An 18,277-nucleotide genomic window follows, 5' to 3' on the forward strand; every position below is an offset into this window, starting at 1 on the left:
CTTTCACCTCCACCGCTATCGTCATCTCGAGATTCTACGCCGGAGACTGAACGACAATGCACCGGAACCACCGAATCACACCGGCGTCACACCAGGAACACCATCCTCCATCATCTTCTCCGACTTAATAGACACCACCAACCAAACAGAGCGATTAAACACCGGACTCCACCGGGACTTCACCCACAACCACCGAAAAGCCACCTCCAACAACTGTATTGGAGGTTTAGAAAATTCAGCAGCAAGCCACACAGTCTGAGTTTTAGAGAGCATCAATCGATTGGAATCGAGATCTCATCCAAAAACTCAAACCTAAACCCGTAATCAATCACTTAGCGCCATCGGCTAACCAAACTTAAGAAACAGAACACACCAATCCAAAGACCATACCCCATGATCTTCTCATCACAACATCAACACCAACCGAGAGCAAACTACTACGCCGAATGGTTCCCCCAAAGAAAGCGCGAACCACCAGAATCCAAAGCCGGCTACACAGCATCAAGGGGACTACCGTATACCAGAGTCAAAGCCTACTTGTCAGGAGTTTTCGCCGGCAGGGAACCACCGCGACTCACTCTCTCTCTCAAGGAGTCAAAGCCTACAATAATCACTCATAAACCCCAAAATCATTACTTTAGCAATCAAAAGGCACACATCGGTTTCAAATCCCTAATCTTCACAACTTTTATATTCATCCATCCTCTCCACTCTCCTATTCGTCAAGTTCATCTTTTCACCGAAACCAGATAATCACATCATTCAATGGAAAACAAAATGTTGAAATCAACCGGCAAGATCGCTCAATTGTTGCCGCCGCTGCTATAATTGTCGTCTCTTGAGATTACTCCAAAGATGGTTAGTCCTATCACTTGCTGATCTTTCATTTCCATTTCCTGATTCTTTTGGCTATTGATATATGAATCTCTTTGCTCAATTTTGAGTCTCACAAAGTTTTATGATTTTTCATTTTGTATATTCTGATTTGATTTCTTATGTCATAGCCTAAAGCTGATTCGAACACCTGATTCTAAGGTTTAAATCACATTCACTTAAGCGAAATAGTGTTAATTTTGTGTTTTCATTGATATAATAAGCCAGGTTTTTTTTTCTACTTGAATGTAATGTCTTTGTTTCTTTCTATGAAACAGGCTCACGAAAAGGATACAGATCTGCTTAACCCACAAACAGAACTTGAGAAGAGGAATAATAATTTATATACTAACGAACAAGTTCGAGCCTTTTATAAATCATCCTGAGGTATAGCATTTTTGTTTAACTTACTTATGTATTTCAATCCAAAGTTGGATCCGTTTATGATGTTGTTCACACTTCTCGAATCAGAAAGACGAAGCACACAACCAAGATTGTTATGGTGTTAAAGAAGAAGACAAAATATAAGTATTAAGAAATATATACTTCTATTTCATGTAAAGTTTTGATATTTTCTCTTTCTTTCTCGATGAGTATTGAATCATATATGTTTGTTAGTGTTTGTTTCAGTCTCTGTGGGAATGGGTTTGCTAGCTGGCTCTACCGTTACGCTTCTTACTATTATTTGGAGAACTTGCACAGTTGTTGGCAAGTGTGACATTCATGATACTATTGCTGAAATAACCAAGACACTAAAAGCTTCCATCTTAAAGGTAACGGGAAAGTGCTTATGTGATTGGATGCTTCATTTTTTTTCTCTGACTTATATAAATGTCATCGTTGTTACCTCTTTTGTAGATTTTGGTGTTAATGTAGATGTTTGGACCATATGCTTATTCATCGTAGTTTTCTCTCTCACTTCATCTACATTTAATCTGATCATAACAAGAAAGTGGTTAGGAATTGTTTTACGGGGGATGTTGAGTACTTTTATATATATTTCTCTGGTTACCTTTTGGAAGTGATTTGATTATTGAGTGATGCTTTTTTTTGAAAATCATAGAATGCAGTGGTTGAGTTTGTGTGGATGGTGAACGCGAAATAAAAATTTGTAGCAGGAATGTTGAAACATCTGACCATGGAGATCACTGGGGCCACAAAGAAGAAAATTTATGAAGCAACAGTGTGGGTTAAGCCAAGGTTGAACTTCAAGGAGTTATGCTGGTGATGATGCCCCTGCCATTATTCCGTCCTATCTTGGCTGCAAATAAGGTATGACTACAAACGTTACATATATGTGTGCAAGACATAGATTAATCTTAAGGAACATTATGATCATGAAAATTTGGTTTCGTGGACAGATGATCATAAATCTAGAAGGAGGGAAGTTCCACGAGATGATTCAGTACAATACTTTACTGATCATGCTGTCAAGAGCATCCGACACAGATTTAGCTCATTGTTACTTTATGAACGTCAAGTTCTCGTTACGGTACGATTCAAGTAAACTAAATGCTCACTGACTTTACGCTATGGTTATTACAAATTATTTTGGGCGTTTAATGTTTTATATAATGTATTGAGGCTGTAATTTCCTACTAAACATTATAACCAAAAGTTATTTTTTTTTCTGTTTGTAAAGTAAAATGAGAACCATTGGTGTGTTATTCTTCCTTTCATAGCCACTGTTTTGGGATGATAATTGACACAATGATTTGGTGTCTGTCTTTATTATTCCCAATATTTTATAAATGTGATGCTATCGTTAACTTTTTCACATGTTTTTTGTAACACAGTCGTTGTCTCTGGCTCTGATGTGTTGTGTGCTTTGGTATTGTACGGGAGTGGATCTTTGAGATTAAACCTAAATGACTCCACTTTTCACGATGTCGGTGGTGCAGATCAATATAAAGTGTTCCAAATGTAGGTGGCTTCTCTCCCACCAACACTCTGCCACCAAAAAGTGAGAATGCACCTAAGAAAGTACGAATAGTTTAATCCCAGGAAGATGCCTTATTTGATCACAAATTTTGCTTCGTAAATAATGCTTTATCACCCCTTTCAAAATTAATAATTTCTCATCATGTCATGTCTGTGTTTAGTCTTTCAGTATATGCATATTTGGTATTCATAATTTTACTGGGTCATAATTGTTAAGAAACTGTGCATAAGAGTTTCCTGATACTGAGGTGTCTGACCACCAGAACAACAATTCTATTTAAAGGTTAAAAGTCTAGCATAATATTCTTGCACAAATATACTTGCCAAACAAGCGATACCAAATAAAGATTCTTTTTATTTTCATAGTTATAACCCCCGTGTAACTCATAATGTAATGACCCTTGATTACTTTGATAAATAATAAAAGCTAATTGTTGAAAAAAAAAATATGGAACTAATTACGAAACACAACCTTATTTACCAGACCATCTCATTATTTTATCTCTTGCAAGTTGATTGTAGAATTGACTTAAGTATCAAACAACAACAAAACAAAAATATAGCAAAGTATGCTAAGTTTCTAATAAGATATTAAAATTGCACTGCTGTCTCGAGAAGATCATAAACTATGCCAACGATATCTTAAGCTGCATCAACTTTATTTCAGATTTAAGGTGTGTTCAGTTTTTCAGGCATCTAAACACAAGTTCACGCTTACGCAGTAACTTAGTGCCGGGTCCGACTATTTAAGTGACCTAAAGCTAACTTAAAAAAATTGTGGCCTTGAATTTCATAAGATAATGATATGAAAATTAATTAAATGTAACTAATACCTACTGTTTCATTTAGTATATACTTATTGTTATTTTCTTTTGATAAACACTGTTAAAAATAGAAGTATAAATATATGTATAATGAACAACAACAGATAGAATATGAACTGTAAAAGAAAGAGAAGAAAACTATATGAAAACACAGTATTTGATGGCATTGTTTCGAGAAACGTAGAATCGAACTTTTCACACAAAAATGTATAATCGAACTACCACATAAAGGAGATTTAGTAGACAAAAAATTATAGTATGTGACCCAAATGTGTATGTTACTAACATGTGGCTTAAAGCATATGTTTTACACGCTTTATGAAAGAACCAACTCTTAGGGCCTTCTTTTACACACCATCTTAATCATCCAAAAATGCATTCCTAATCTGTGGTTCTACCTCATCAGTCTAGATGGCTGTCTCCAACATGGCAACATACACCATTGAACTTTTGATTTTGTTTTTAATGATTCATTGGTGGGCGGAGACTTCACATGTAAGATCTATTAACCACACTCATATTATCCAATACTCTTACCTTAATTAAAAGTAAAGTCCATTTTTGTCCCTATAGTTCCAATTTTTTTTCAAATAATCCACTTTTTCAACCAAATTACATTTCCCAATACTCACAATACAACTACACATTATTAAACAATACTCCACTCTCGAGAACTAGCATTTGATAAAACAAAGGGGTTGACACAGTTAACATCTCCACGAGTTTATTTACAATACAAACAATGATATTTAATAACAAATACAGTAGAACCTCTATAAATTAATACTCGATAAATTAATAATTTTTATAAATTAATAAATTTTGTCGATCTCAACTTGGACCGGTATAAAATATGACACAAATTGATAAAATAATAAGATAATAATATTTTTAAAATTCCCATGTAAATATATAGTCCGGTTAAAATCATAAATTAATAATCTATCTATATATTATATAAGTACAAACTAAACATTATATTGTTGTTTTATATTTACAATGAAAATACTCTATGTTTCTTAACATTTCAATATAATTTGATAATATTTAGTAAAATTATATCGAAAGCAACATAACAATTTTATGAAACATAAAAATATACAATAAATAAGATAATAAAACAATATGAAAGTAAGATTTCTAAAATTTAATAATGTATATATGGTAAAATCAAATATTTTCTTATTTTATAAATAAAAATAGAAAAAATAGAAAAAAATCTGAAAAGAAAATTTTGGTAAATTAATATCTCTATAAATTAATAAAATTTCAGAGTCCCAACATTATTAATTTATAAAGGTTTGACTGTATTCAGAATGAAATTACACAAATGGTAAACGCCCGTTAAGTCCGGATCAAGACTGGTATAGTACATTAGAGCCAGTCTCTTACATGCGGAATTTAACTTTTCCTTCACGAAATCTAGACGCAAATCTCCTCGGACTCAAACATATATAATCCATTAACATCACATTTATATAATACTTTGATAAACATAATAGTTCAACTATGAACCAAAACACATATCCCCCAGAATAGTTACTATTCCTTACTTGTATAATCGGAACAAAATAACAACAAACACACTTCATAAAAACCATAATATCAGCAAAACGAAATACACAGATGAATAACACAAATATCAAACAACCACACAAGATAATCACAAAACAAACACATGCATTTACATGTTTTTTTTTTGAACATCAATTTTACTTTATGTTTTAAATTCAACTATATTTACTTTGGTGCAACTATCAGATATTTATTCTATTTTTATTGAATCAATCTGTGAAACCATTTATGCTATTTTTTTTTTACCTAAACAACTTCAAAACAAAGTAATACAGTCACTAACCATTATCAAATGGATTAAACAAAGGAATAAAACACATGAACCTGGCGCGTAGCGCCAGAATCCACTAGTTTATTATAAAATAGAGGTAATATATATAGAAGAAATAATTAATAGAAGAAATAATTGTTAACACTCCTGTTAAGCAGAGGTGGCAAAGCAAGTCAGAGATTCTAACGTCGTTAGAGGCTTCGTAGTTCGGAGTCGTCTTCGTTAAATAGGATCGTCTCTCCATTTTCACTCTTCATGTTGAAATTTGTTGAAATCTAGCTCTGTCGCCAACGTCTAATGCAATCGTTATGAGATCGTTACTTATTTAGCATTCTTTTCTAATTTTGGTTGATACGTAATTGTTATCGAAGATTACTATTCTATTTGTTGGATCTTTCTTATCATATTATGTCCATATCAAAAGTGTCCCACTTTAAGTGGGTTGGGTTTATAAGGAGAGATCAAAGTTATAAACCTATCACCTTCATGGTTTCCATAGCTAGATTATTTGCTCAAGAGAACAACTTGAACATAGTTTCAACAACATGAAGAAACTAGGAGAGGTGTGTTTGTCTACTTACGTGGTCCTGAGGCTAAAGACATTAACTTAACCCACAAGCCTCGTACATACAACATCACTTCAGATCAAACCGAGGCTGTTTCATTTCCACTTCATGCCACTTATTGGATCTTTATCAATTCATGCCACTTCAAGAGAATACGGTATTGGAGCACAAGTCGTATACAAAGTCGAATCTTTTTTACGTTTTCCCTCTATTCCATAAATTTTGTTGACTGGCAAAACACTTTGAAAATTGTGTTTTCCTATTTTTTGAAAACTAATCAACGCTCTAGTTTTTAAGTTTGGTTTAATGGATCAATTTTATTTGTCGGGCCAACTAAAATTAAATTGTTCAAGTTTGATAAGTTGGACCAACCTAAATTAAAAAGCTCAATTCATAAAATATAATAAATGTATCATTTAAACAAAACAAAACCCAATAACCCAACTTCAATTACGCTTTGTGTTGTTTAAAAGAATAAATACTAGGCTTTAATCCGTGCGTCCGCACGGATTTATTTATGTTTTTAACTTTTAACAATGTCATAAACAATTATTTTTATTTTCTTGTTATAAATTCATAAGTTTTGTCAATGATGTGTTCTGTTCAATGTGTTTTGCATCTATTTACGAACTATGAGATTGTGTCGATTTTGGTAAATAAAAATTAAATTGTAAGATATTAAAGTTTCTTATTTTAATAGTTTTATGAAATTATACTAATAATATTGGGATTTATAGTTAAATATAAGTTCAAATTTTATATTGATTTTTAAAAACAAATACATTATCTAGACAGAAACATAAAAAATAATGAAAGCAAGTAACGGAAAAAAAAACAATTTTACCACATTTTTGAGAAAAAGAACTTCAGTATAATTTTGTAAAGAACAAAAACACAGCGGATATTTGGAAAAAAAATGACTCACAGTCCATCATGTGTTTTTTTTAACTTGTACCACAGTCCACAAGCAATAAAATTACCGTCTGCTCTAGAACTTTGAAGATCAAATACGGCTACTTGAGCCAGGCTTAGAGCTTGGTCAAGATCATATAAAGGAGCAAGCTTTAGAACAAACCCGTCACCCAAAAATTTCTTACCAAGGTAGAGGACGATTTACAATTGGAAACTAAAACAACGTAGATAAGTTTTCAGGATTGACCAATAAGTTATTTATCTACACACATTGAACAACACGTCAATCATGTCACTTCTAGCCCACGAAACATGAACTAAATACCAGATATGTATCAGAACAAAACAGAGATAAAGTATTAACCAAGATAAAGAAATGGGGGAAAACGGCAATTTCATACCCAACATATCGCCATACGTTCAATTCATACCCTACTTATATGACCGTGCAAAAACATGCCTGAACTTATATGGTTTTGCCAAAACATACTCAACTTATAATTTTTTGACGAAATCATACACCAGTCGCCACATCAGCTGCCACAACATCCACTTTTGTTCGCGTGGATGCTACGTCAGCTAATTTTGCTGACGAGGATGCCATGTGTACAAACTTTTTTTTGAAAAAACTAAATAGTGTTTTTATAAAAAAAATTATAGAAAATGTAAAATTTTATAAATTTTTATTATTTAGTAAAATTAACAAAAATTAATTAATTAATTAAATTTTAATCTTATATAAGAGAGATATTCGTAAATGTTTTGATCATATCACAAACCGTCCTTATAAGAGTTATATATTTGTTGTAATTATTCAAATTAAATACCAGTGTTGGAGTCGTGTTCCTCTTGATTAATCATGGTTGTGTTTGCATTTAAAAAAAATTATGATAACATACCCATGATTAATAAAGAGTAACAAGACTGCAACACTAACATTGAATTTGAATCATTACAACACATATATAACTCTTATAGATGGTTTGTGATAGGATCTATCTCTTATTTAAGGTTAAAATTTAATTAATTAATTAATTTTTGTTAATTTTACTAAATAATAAAATTTTACATTTTCTATAAATTTACTTTTATAAAAACACTATTTAGTTTTTCAAAAAAAAATTTGTACACATGACATCCTCGTCAGCAAAATTAGCTGACATTGCATCCACGCGAACAAAAGTGGATGATGTGGCAGCTGATGTGGCGACTGGTGTATGATTTCGCCAAAACATTATAAGTCGGGTATGTTTTGGTACGGCCATATAAGTACATGTGTATTTTGGCACTGCTATATAAGTCGGGTATGAATTGAACATATCGTATATGTTGGGTATGAAACGACCGTTTTCCCAAAGAAATGGTAGTAGACCTAGTACGTGACGTATATATTCCCTCTGGTGGAAGCTGGATCTCAAGCTTTTTCAAATCTTCATGAAGATTCGGCCGCCTAGTATTATAACAAACAGAATGCACAGTTAAACACGGTTTTGAAGCTTCATAACAACTATAGTTTGCTGGTTATAGTTGAATGGAACATGCTAAAATAAGGACAGCAAAGGGAGCACAAAAAGGTCTTTCTCATCCTCTAAAACGAAGTTTTCCAGATTCTTTCCTACCACCAATTCCACCTCCTTTTTTCAGAGAAGAAGGAGAAGAAAGATTAATCTAAGGGATGATGAAGACCTAACTCTTAGGGGATAGTAAGAGAATGGCACTCACCTAATCATCCATCAAGGCATCAATTGCTGCCTATTATAATCAACAATAATCTCTCGACCATCAATAAATGAATGATGAGCATCCTATAAGAAACCACCACAAAAGAACATTCCTTTCCGACAACAAAACTTCACTGTTGATACAGAAAATATACATTTCAAACAGCTTTAAAGAACAAAAAAAAAAGTTAGCATCACCTAGTACCTCGTAAGCACGACGCATATCCTTCTCAGGCTCATACTCCACAAAAGCATATCCTCGTGAAGCACCCTCACTAAACAAAATGTAACAACATAATGTATAATCAACACAGTTATGCTAAGACAATATGTGTACAAACCAACAGAAGTAAGATCATAAAGCAGAGCAATTGCAAAGCCTTTACCAATGTGTCTAACCAACCGAAAGCTCTTAACTTTACCGTATTTACACATAGCCTGTAAAGAAGAACCTTTATCATCACTCCTACAACAAAAGTGTAATTCCATGTATAAAACACATACACTTACCTCACGGAGAGTCTCCTCCGACGTAAGATGAGAGGAGATTCGACCCACGAACAAAGTACAGTAAGGATCTCCAGCTGCTTTGGATCACCAGGGATCATCTTCAAAACCCCAAATGACATATCAAATAAATCAACTTTGCGACTTCAGAGACAAAAACAAAGAGAGAGAGAGAGAGAGAGAGAGAGAGAGAGAGAGATTACATAGACTGGTGTTATAGTTGAGGAGAGCGACGAACGCCGCCGTTATTATGTGGGGCAATGTCGTAGGTTTAATGACGTTTAGTAAGGGGGTAATTCCAGTGGCATTAGAATGTAACTTTTGAGGAAAATTCAGGGCTAATTAATATTTGTACTCTTGTTTTAATAGTTTAGATGTGTTGCAGCGGCGATCTGACGACAATGATGGCGGATTGACGACGAAGACTATGTATTTGACTCAAGTCGATGAAGGAGAAGGAGGGAGGAATATATTACCAAAATAGTTAAAATATTACCGATCATTTTAGCTTAAAATCTAATTGGAACCAAAAAACCAAAAAAATCTTGGTTCGGTTGAATTGGTTCAAACTAAATGTTTCATCTCGATTAGATCCAAAAGCAAACAGGAATAAAGGATACTCTCTGTTCAACCGAAATTAAATAAAAGATGATTTTCTACAAATTTATATTTTCAAGAATCGAATTTGCCTCGCTTTTTCGTTAACTTTTGCTAAGGAATTTTTCTGACTTCAGTCGATGACTACGCTATAAACAATCACACATGAAAAAGGTTGTGACTTCTATTTTAATATATAAGATAAGAAGGATTTAGACCATTCTTCTAAACTCTTCACAGAAAAATAATACTACCAAACTTGTTGAGCATGCATCTTTTGTGCAGATAAGCCATCCAGATAAGAAGGATTTAGACCGTTAACTTTTGCTAACGAATTTTTCTGACTTCAGACGATGTGTAGTGATGGAGTCTTTGTTGGGTTTAGAATGTAAAACTTGGGACTTTTGTGGACGGGGTTCGCCATCAACACGTAGACCACTTGCTCGGTGAGTTTTCCGCGACACCGCTTGTGGAATAGCTCCGGGGAAGAGATAGCATTACCGACTTCTCTGGATATCAGCCAAGGGTAAAAGTATCTGGGGACTGGTGCAATACATAGTTGCATAACATCTTCGGGTAATGAGTTGAGTTTGGTGGTTTCTTGATTTGATCTGTCGCCGCCAAGAATGGAGTCAATACCCATATCCACCGGTAGATTAGATAAGTCCATGCCTTCTTGATTCCCTGCTTCAGCCATCGTCTCCGAAGTCGAAGCAAGTATCGAGCAAAAGCTAACGAATTTTTCTGACTTCATACGATGACTACACTATGAACAATCACACATGAAAAATGTTGTGATAAAATAAGAAAGATTTAGACCATTCTTCTAGACTTAACAGAAAAATATTACTGCCAAACTTGTTGAGCATGCATCTTTTGTGTAGTTGCACTAACTAATATGTTCTTCTGCAAAGATTGAAAATCAAAGATTGGAAATGTTGCTTGATGCAGATTCTATAAAGGATCTTGGAGTTAGAACGATGAAGGTGATTACTAATAACTAATTACATTGGTCTTAATGGCTATGGTTTAATCAATCTCTGGTAAGGCCCATTCATTAGTCGCATCTCCTAACTGCTTTGCTCACGGAAAAGTATGGATGTTATTTGATTCCAAAAAATCTTGGTTCAGTTGAATTGGTTCAAACCAAATGTTTCATCTCGATTAGATCCAAAGGCAAAGCGGAATAAAAGATACTCTCTGTTCAACCGAGATTAAATAAAATATGATTTTCTACAAATTTTTATTTTCAAGAATCGAATTTGCCTCGCTTTTCCGTTAACTTTTGCTAACGAATTTTTCAAACTTCAGACGATGATTACACTATGAACAATCACACATGAAAAGGGTTGTGATATAAAATAAGTAGGATTTAGACCATTCTTGAAGACTCTTAACAGAAAAATATTACTACCAAACTTGTTGAGCATGCATCTTTTGTGCAGTTGCACTAACTAATATGTTCTTAAGTTCCTTATATCTGCAGAGATTGAAAATCAGAGATTGGAAATGTTGCTTGATGCAGATTCTAAGGGATCTTGGAGTTAGAACGATGAAATTGATTACTAATAACTAATTATGTTGGTCTTAATGGCTATGGTTTAATCAATCTCTGGTAAGGTTCCATTCATTAGTCGCATCTCCTAACAGCTTCGCTCGTGGAAAAGTATAGACGTTATTTGATTCCGATGAGAGTCAACATGTGTCTCATACTCTAAGCAATTAGTTTGTTCTTTAGTTACGTTTTTGGTCCCTAAACTATGCGATCCGATTTTTCTTTTGGACTTCCATAACTTTCATCAAAATGAAATAATATTAAATAGTATAATATGTTTTTATCAGAAATATCTTATATCAACAAAAGAGTTGGTATAAAACTTGTTCAATAAAGTCAGAACTAGAATTCAATAAGATTTTGCAAAAAAAAAATAGTTGAGAATTTCTTATAGTTTTAAGTATTTATCGTTCCTAAGAATTTTAACAAATGCCATATGTTCTTATAGAAATTTAGTTTATAATAAAATAATCTGTCATGATGTATCAATCTTTTTGCCGACGTATTCTCATTTGTCTTTAATTATTTATTTTTGAGGTAACGACCAATATTTATGTAATAAAGAAATAATCTTGCAACAAGGTAAACAATATGAGAATTCGAACTGTGGTATGTTGATTACATACAAAGCCAGAACTAAAGCACAAAAACTTTAAGCTCGACTCAAAAACAAGTTCATTTCTCTCGACCAGAGAACAAAAAAAGGAAAGAGACTTTTAAAGAAAAAACAGAACCGTTATGTACTGTACGATCATCATCACCGGCATAACTGAATCAAACCGATGATGGGACGAAAAAGATACTGAGTTCTTGTCCAATATTCCCAGCTGGATCAATCAGATGGAAAGATTCAGATTCCTTCGAACCACAAACTCTTCTGAAACTAGCTCTCAAATACATCAACTCATCATCGAACCGGCCAAGTTCTTTCCCAGTCACAAGTCCAGCTCCGACAACAACCTTACTCAAAGCGGTTAACGCCGCCATGTCATCCTTTGACGGACTGCGTTTTCTTGCGTACCCAACTCTCTTTCCATTACAATACATGTTCCAAAACGGCCTCGACGAAACAGAGTCACCCTCTTCTTCTTGGTTGTTCCTTTCCAAGACTATACGTAACTCTCCTCCTCTCATTTCTCGAGCTAAGACCGTTGTTGGAACGGCTAGCTCGAGAAGAAGCTCGGGGTTTGTCGATTTTCGTGGTGTTTGGATACAGAAATTGATTTTCCCCTTACGGTATCCGAAGATGGTTCCTGTGACCGTGGATGAAGAAAGGGAAGAAGAGGAACGGAAAGAGGAAGTGCGTGATTTGATGTCGTTGTAGAAATTCTTGCTTCTCAAGTTAGGGTTTTCTTTTTCTAGTTCTTGGACTAATGTGGAGTTGCAAGTTGGGATGAGAAGCTTAATGATTGAACGGAGGAGACGCCATGATTGGACTTGGTTCTGGCAGTCTACCGTGGTTACCACCGGCGATTGAAACTCCATTGACGCTATGGATTTGGTCTTTGACATTTTTAATGCTTTGAGAAAGCAAAAAAAAAAATCCAAAAAATGGAAAAAATATTGAAGAATGAGAAGCAGCTTGAGGGTTTGGTGTTGAAGAATTGGGTTTTAAATAGGGGAGACAGAGGGGGAGATTTATGTACGAAGACCTTTTTGATATTCCATTATAGTAATATTTTAATTATTTTAAAATTCTATTTTGGTTTTATGTTCTTGAAAAGTATACTAATGTTTGGATTATGAGAGACAATTTTTGAGCTTCGGTTTGTAAAGTGTTATTCGTGTTGGGTTTTTGTCATTCACCCAAAAGATTCTTTCGGAATAGGTGGAACTACTATCTAGTACGTACCATTATGTATATTGATAATTGCAAATAAAGTTACAAAAGATGTCAAATAATTAGGTCGACCTTTATAATTGTTTGACATCTTTTTGCAGGATTTATTATCATTCCTATATATTCACTTTTTGGGAGGAATTTTTCTTCAAAATATCATGTATACACGTATTAACGAGGTAATCATATCTTTATCAATTGAGTTCCAGGATAAAACTTCACCAATTTAATATATCTATAGAAAACCTTATAAAAGATTGATTTTTTTTAAAAAAATGTATTTAAAAGATTAATTTATATATTAATTAATGCATTTCCAATTTTGTGGCAACACGAGTTTATGAATCTCACATCAACAATAATGATGAGACATGATTAAGTACGTTTAGCTTAGGCCAACTCCGATGGAACACCAAAACACCAAATTTGATATGATTAATCAATGGGACACCAAAAATGATACAGTAGAGTGAATAGTGTTACACCAAATGTTAAATATTCATATTTTATTATGTTTCATTTATTGATACAATTCAATTATTATTATTAATTAGTTCAAATTTGTAACTAAACATATATATATATATATAGTATTATTTGTATTTTTAAATTATTTTACATGATTAAAATATTTTTTCTTTTATTTCAAATAAGATATCACAAAGTGATTATTATCAGTTTCTTTTATATTGTAAAAAATAAAATATCATAGAACTTTTATATTTTATTTTATTTTCAAATAAAAAATCACTATATAATTATTATCATCTACTTTATCTTTTAATATATTTTATTTTAAAATATCGATTATAATATTTACTCAAATTATATTTAATCAGTAATAAAAAATTATAATATTATTATAATGTTAGATTTAATAGTAAATAATTAAAATTTTATGTAATGCTATTAAATTCACCAAACAATAAAATAACATTCTTATTTTTTATTTTAATATAGTTAAACTTTTATTACTAACTAATACAAATTTTATTAAAATAAATATATTATACGTGCTTTTCATAATTAATAGTTGTAATTTTTAATATAATATTATATATAAAATAAATACATAAAATATATAACATTGTTAAACCAAAAATATAAATGTAAATAAATTTGATAAACATATAATTAAATTTTTTTTAACAAACATAATATCTAAGTATGATAAAGTCATAAAACAATTATAACTATTATAGAATCTCATCTAAAACTATGAGATTTAGATTTTTTATTTTTAACTAAAAACTCCGCTAAAACTTTCTAAAATAATTTTAAAATTCATAATTTAAATATTTTTAATGGCAGTAAATTTTAAAGCAGTTTATCAAATAACAAATTCAATAATACTAATTTTGTAAAAAGGAACTTAATTTTTTTATTAAATAACAGTTAATTTGTTTTTAGTACAAATCACTTTAAACGAACACACCGAACTTGATGTTGGATGTGTGTAACCACAATCGTTCACAAACGCAATGGTAAACAGAAGCTGACACAACCAATCAAAATCAAACTTCAAATAAACATCCACTCATCTTGTTAACTGGTCTCTACAACTAAATGATAATATCCTTACGAATATGCAGTTACAAACAGTTGTTTGTAAACAATATATATATATATATATATATATATATATGCGTATATCGGGTAATATAATTTAGTTAGTGATGATGTACATACAAATAATATTTGAGAATTTTTCAAAAATACAAATTTTCGCTATTACTTTGCAAAACTATAACTATATAAATAATTTCTACAAATACACTTTTAAATAGGAAAATAACATTTATACTCTTAGCGATATCATGCCAGGATGTAGATTGTCAACCTAACTCTACGAACGCCACAATTCAGTTTCATTTTTTTTTTTTAACTTAAAATGGTTAAACCCAGGTATATTAAAAACACAGACCTAACTTCCGGGTGGGAGGTGCAATCCACGGATAGATCCTTTTCCGGGTATTCAAATGGACCGTAAGCAAGGATTCACATTTGCGTGGCCACAAATGGAGCTAATAGTTTCGCACTAGAGGGGAGTAAGTTTCATTTTTTTTCTCATAGACTAAGCTATAGAAGTTCACCGGATCTGAATTTTTCATGAGCATAAATCCAAGAAACATCAACACTAGATGAAGATATCATGAGCATATATCCAAGAAACGTCGACATCGGATCTGGATTTCTCAAGCTTATATCCAGGAAACAAGTCGGAGTTGTAGCTTGATATTCGCTTCTATGACTTGTTATGTGGGTGAAGCTAATGGAACAATTGTTTGTAAATTGATTTATAAATGCTTCGAAATTATTGTAAAACATTTACAAAACTCCTATAAATAAGTTATAGATTCTTAAAAATAATTGCATTTTTTTTTTATAAAACGTGTTATGAACTATTTATATGATTTATAAATCTTAATAAATTACAAAAAGTATATATATATATATGAATCATCCTTAAGATTAATTTATCTTAAAAGAACTCTTCAAAATTGGTTTATATGTTTTTAAAAATTATTTTATAAGACTATATATATAAAAGTATGAGTCTGTTTAAGTTGATGATAAAATATATATATATATATATATATAATTAGTAGAAATTTCATTTTTGATTTTGATACTTATTCATTTATAAGATTATAAACTTTTATGCATTTTCATCATCTCCAGAGCTTTATCGACTTTTTCAGAATTCTATTGTTTTTTTCCAAAACTGTAACTACAATAAAAAAGAACCAAAAAACACAGGGAAATCCAGCTACTTTTTTAGACCTTCCATCGTAATTGAACATAATTCCAATCCCTAAACAAAAACTTTTTAGCAATCAATCACAATAATAACAGTCCATGATTAAAAACCTACAATTTCAATTTATGAAGATCTTATTCTAACATACGTACAAAATGTGGATATGAAACTTGTAAATCTAAAACCAACACAAAAGAAGATATTTTTTTTTTACTAGAAGTCGATCATAAAGTAAGGAAATCCATGGTTGGAAAGGTACAATTTGCTTCAGTTTTCAATCTGTTTCTTTTCGGTTTAGTGATTTTTTAGAGTCGCAGTAGATTATTTTTCCATATTTTTCTTTTCCATTATATATAATCTAGTCAAATTTCTGTTAAAATACATTTAAATTCATCTCTCCTTCTGTGACCAATCAAAGTGCCACGTAGATAATTAAGCAAAAAATATTAAATTTATTTAAAAATAACTAAAAAAAAATAATGCTAATTTTAACAACGCTAACCGTAAACCCGAAATCTTAAATTCTTAACCCTAAACTGTAAATTTTAAACCCAAACCATATACCCTAAACCCAATCCTAGACTCTAAACCCAAACCGTATACTCTAAACTCAAATCCTAGACCGTAAACCTTAAATCCAAACCCTATACCCTAAACCAAATCCTAGATCCTAAACCCAAACCGTATACCCTAAAACCAAATCTTAGACTTAAAATCCAAACCGTAAACACTAAACCCAAACCCTAAACTTAGACGTTATAAGGTTTGGGTTTAGAGTCTAGGATTTAGGTTTAGGGTATATGGTTTGTGTTTAGGGTTTATGGTTTGGGTTTGGGGTTTTTAGTTTGGGTTTAGGGTTTACGGTTTGGGTTTAGGATCTAGGATCTAGGATCTGGGTTTAGGGCATAGGGTTAAGGGTTTGGGTTTAGGATTTAAGGTTTAGGGTTTAGAATTTAATATTTAGGGTTTACGGTTTAGCTAGCGGCGTCATCGTCGTTAAAATTGGGGTTATTCTTTAAAAAAAAAAATTAATATTTTTTAATTAATTATCTACGTGACACTTTGATTGGTTCTAGAATAAGAGGTGTATTTAAAGGTTCACCCCATAAGTTTGTTATTAAAATAAGAGGTGAATTTACGGTTTAGCTAGCGGCGTCATCGTCGTTAAAATTGGCGTTACTCTTTTAAAAAAAAAAAATTAATATTTTTTAATTAATTATCTACGTAACACTTTGATTGGTCCTAGAATGAGAGGTGAATTTAAAGGTTCACCCCATAAGTTTGTTACTAAAATAAGAGTTATTCTTCGGTTCACCCCCTAGGGTTAACCTCTAGGTTCACCAACCAATAGGATTTCGTTATTTTATATTTGATATTTTTTAGGAAAAAAAAAATATTATCAAGTTATATTATGTTTTTAAAACAAAGAGGTAAAATAAATAAATAAAAATAATAGTAGTTATTAAAAAAAAATTAAATATTTTTTAACGTCCGCCAGCAAAACACTAAACCCTAAATCCTAAACCCTTGGATAAATCATAAACTCTAAATAAAAAACACTAAATATTAAAACACAATACACTAAACCCTTGTATTTTTTAGTGTTTAATGTTTTTGATTTAGAATTTAGGATTTATCCAAGGGTTTAGGGTTTACCCAAGGGTTTAGGGTTTAGAATTTAGGGTTTATGGTTTAGGGTTTTGTTGACGACGTTTAAAATAGTTTTTTAAAATAATGTTTTTTTAACTACTACTATTTTTTATTTATTTTTTTATTTTATTTTAAAAACAAAATATAACTCACAATATTTTGTTCTTTTTTTAAAAGGTATGGAATATATAATAACAAGATTCTATTAGTTGGTGAACCTCTAGGTTCATCGTAGGGGGTGAACCCAAAAATAAGTCTTAAAATAATGGTATAGTTTTAAAATTATCTCGTAATATTTACTATTGCACCCTACAATCATATGTAAAAAACTAAAGACATATGAGTATTGTTGGCTTTTCTAAAAGGGCTTATGATTATTGTTGTTAACATGACGCACACGCGTAAAATTTAAGGGGATAACCAATAACGGTATACATGATGTTTAAAAAACAATAAAAGATTCATAAACTAATGTTGTTAACATGATGCACACGCATAATCAGTCTAACTTTATCTCTCTGATATAGTTTTCAGAGAAATAACGATAATAATTTGTACACACACACTAACACACGTATGAGAGTGTATAATATAATAAATTACTAGATTTTGAAAAATATGTTGATATTTATTTTTCATGTAATTATTAGGGTTTGGCAAAATGAATCCGAGGAACAGAACCGA

At 31.6% G+C, this 18,277-nt stretch overlaps 1 protein-coding gene and 1 pseudogene across 1 annotated transcript; both read right to left on the bottom strand.

Annotated features, from left to right (window-relative positions):
• Nucleotides 1-75: 75 nt before the first annotated feature.
• LOC106338899 lies at nucleotides 76-9,461 on the bottom strand (annotated as a pseudogene).
• A 2,635-nt stretch (nucleotides 9,462-12,096) lies between these two features.
• LOC106341315 (protein MIZU-KUSSEI 1) lies at nucleotides 12,097-12,861 on the bottom strand. The gene has a single exon (XM_013780107.1). It carries the CDS (start codon nucleotides 12,852-12,854, stop codon nucleotides 12,117-12,119), a length of 738 nt encoding a protein of 245 aa, XP_013635561.1. The 5' UTR covers nucleotides 12,855-12,861; the 3' UTR covers nucleotides 12,097-12,116.
• Nucleotides 12,862-18,277: the final 5,416 nt, after the last annotated feature.

The sequence above is a fragment of the Brassica oleracea genome, chromosome C4, assembly GCF_000695525.1.
Source record: "Brassica oleracea var. oleracea cultivar TO1000 chromosome C4, BOL, whole genome shotgun sequence".
Classification (NCBI taxonomy): Eukaryota; Viridiplantae; Streptophyta; class Magnoliopsida; order Brassicales; family Brassicaceae; genus Brassica; species Brassica oleracea.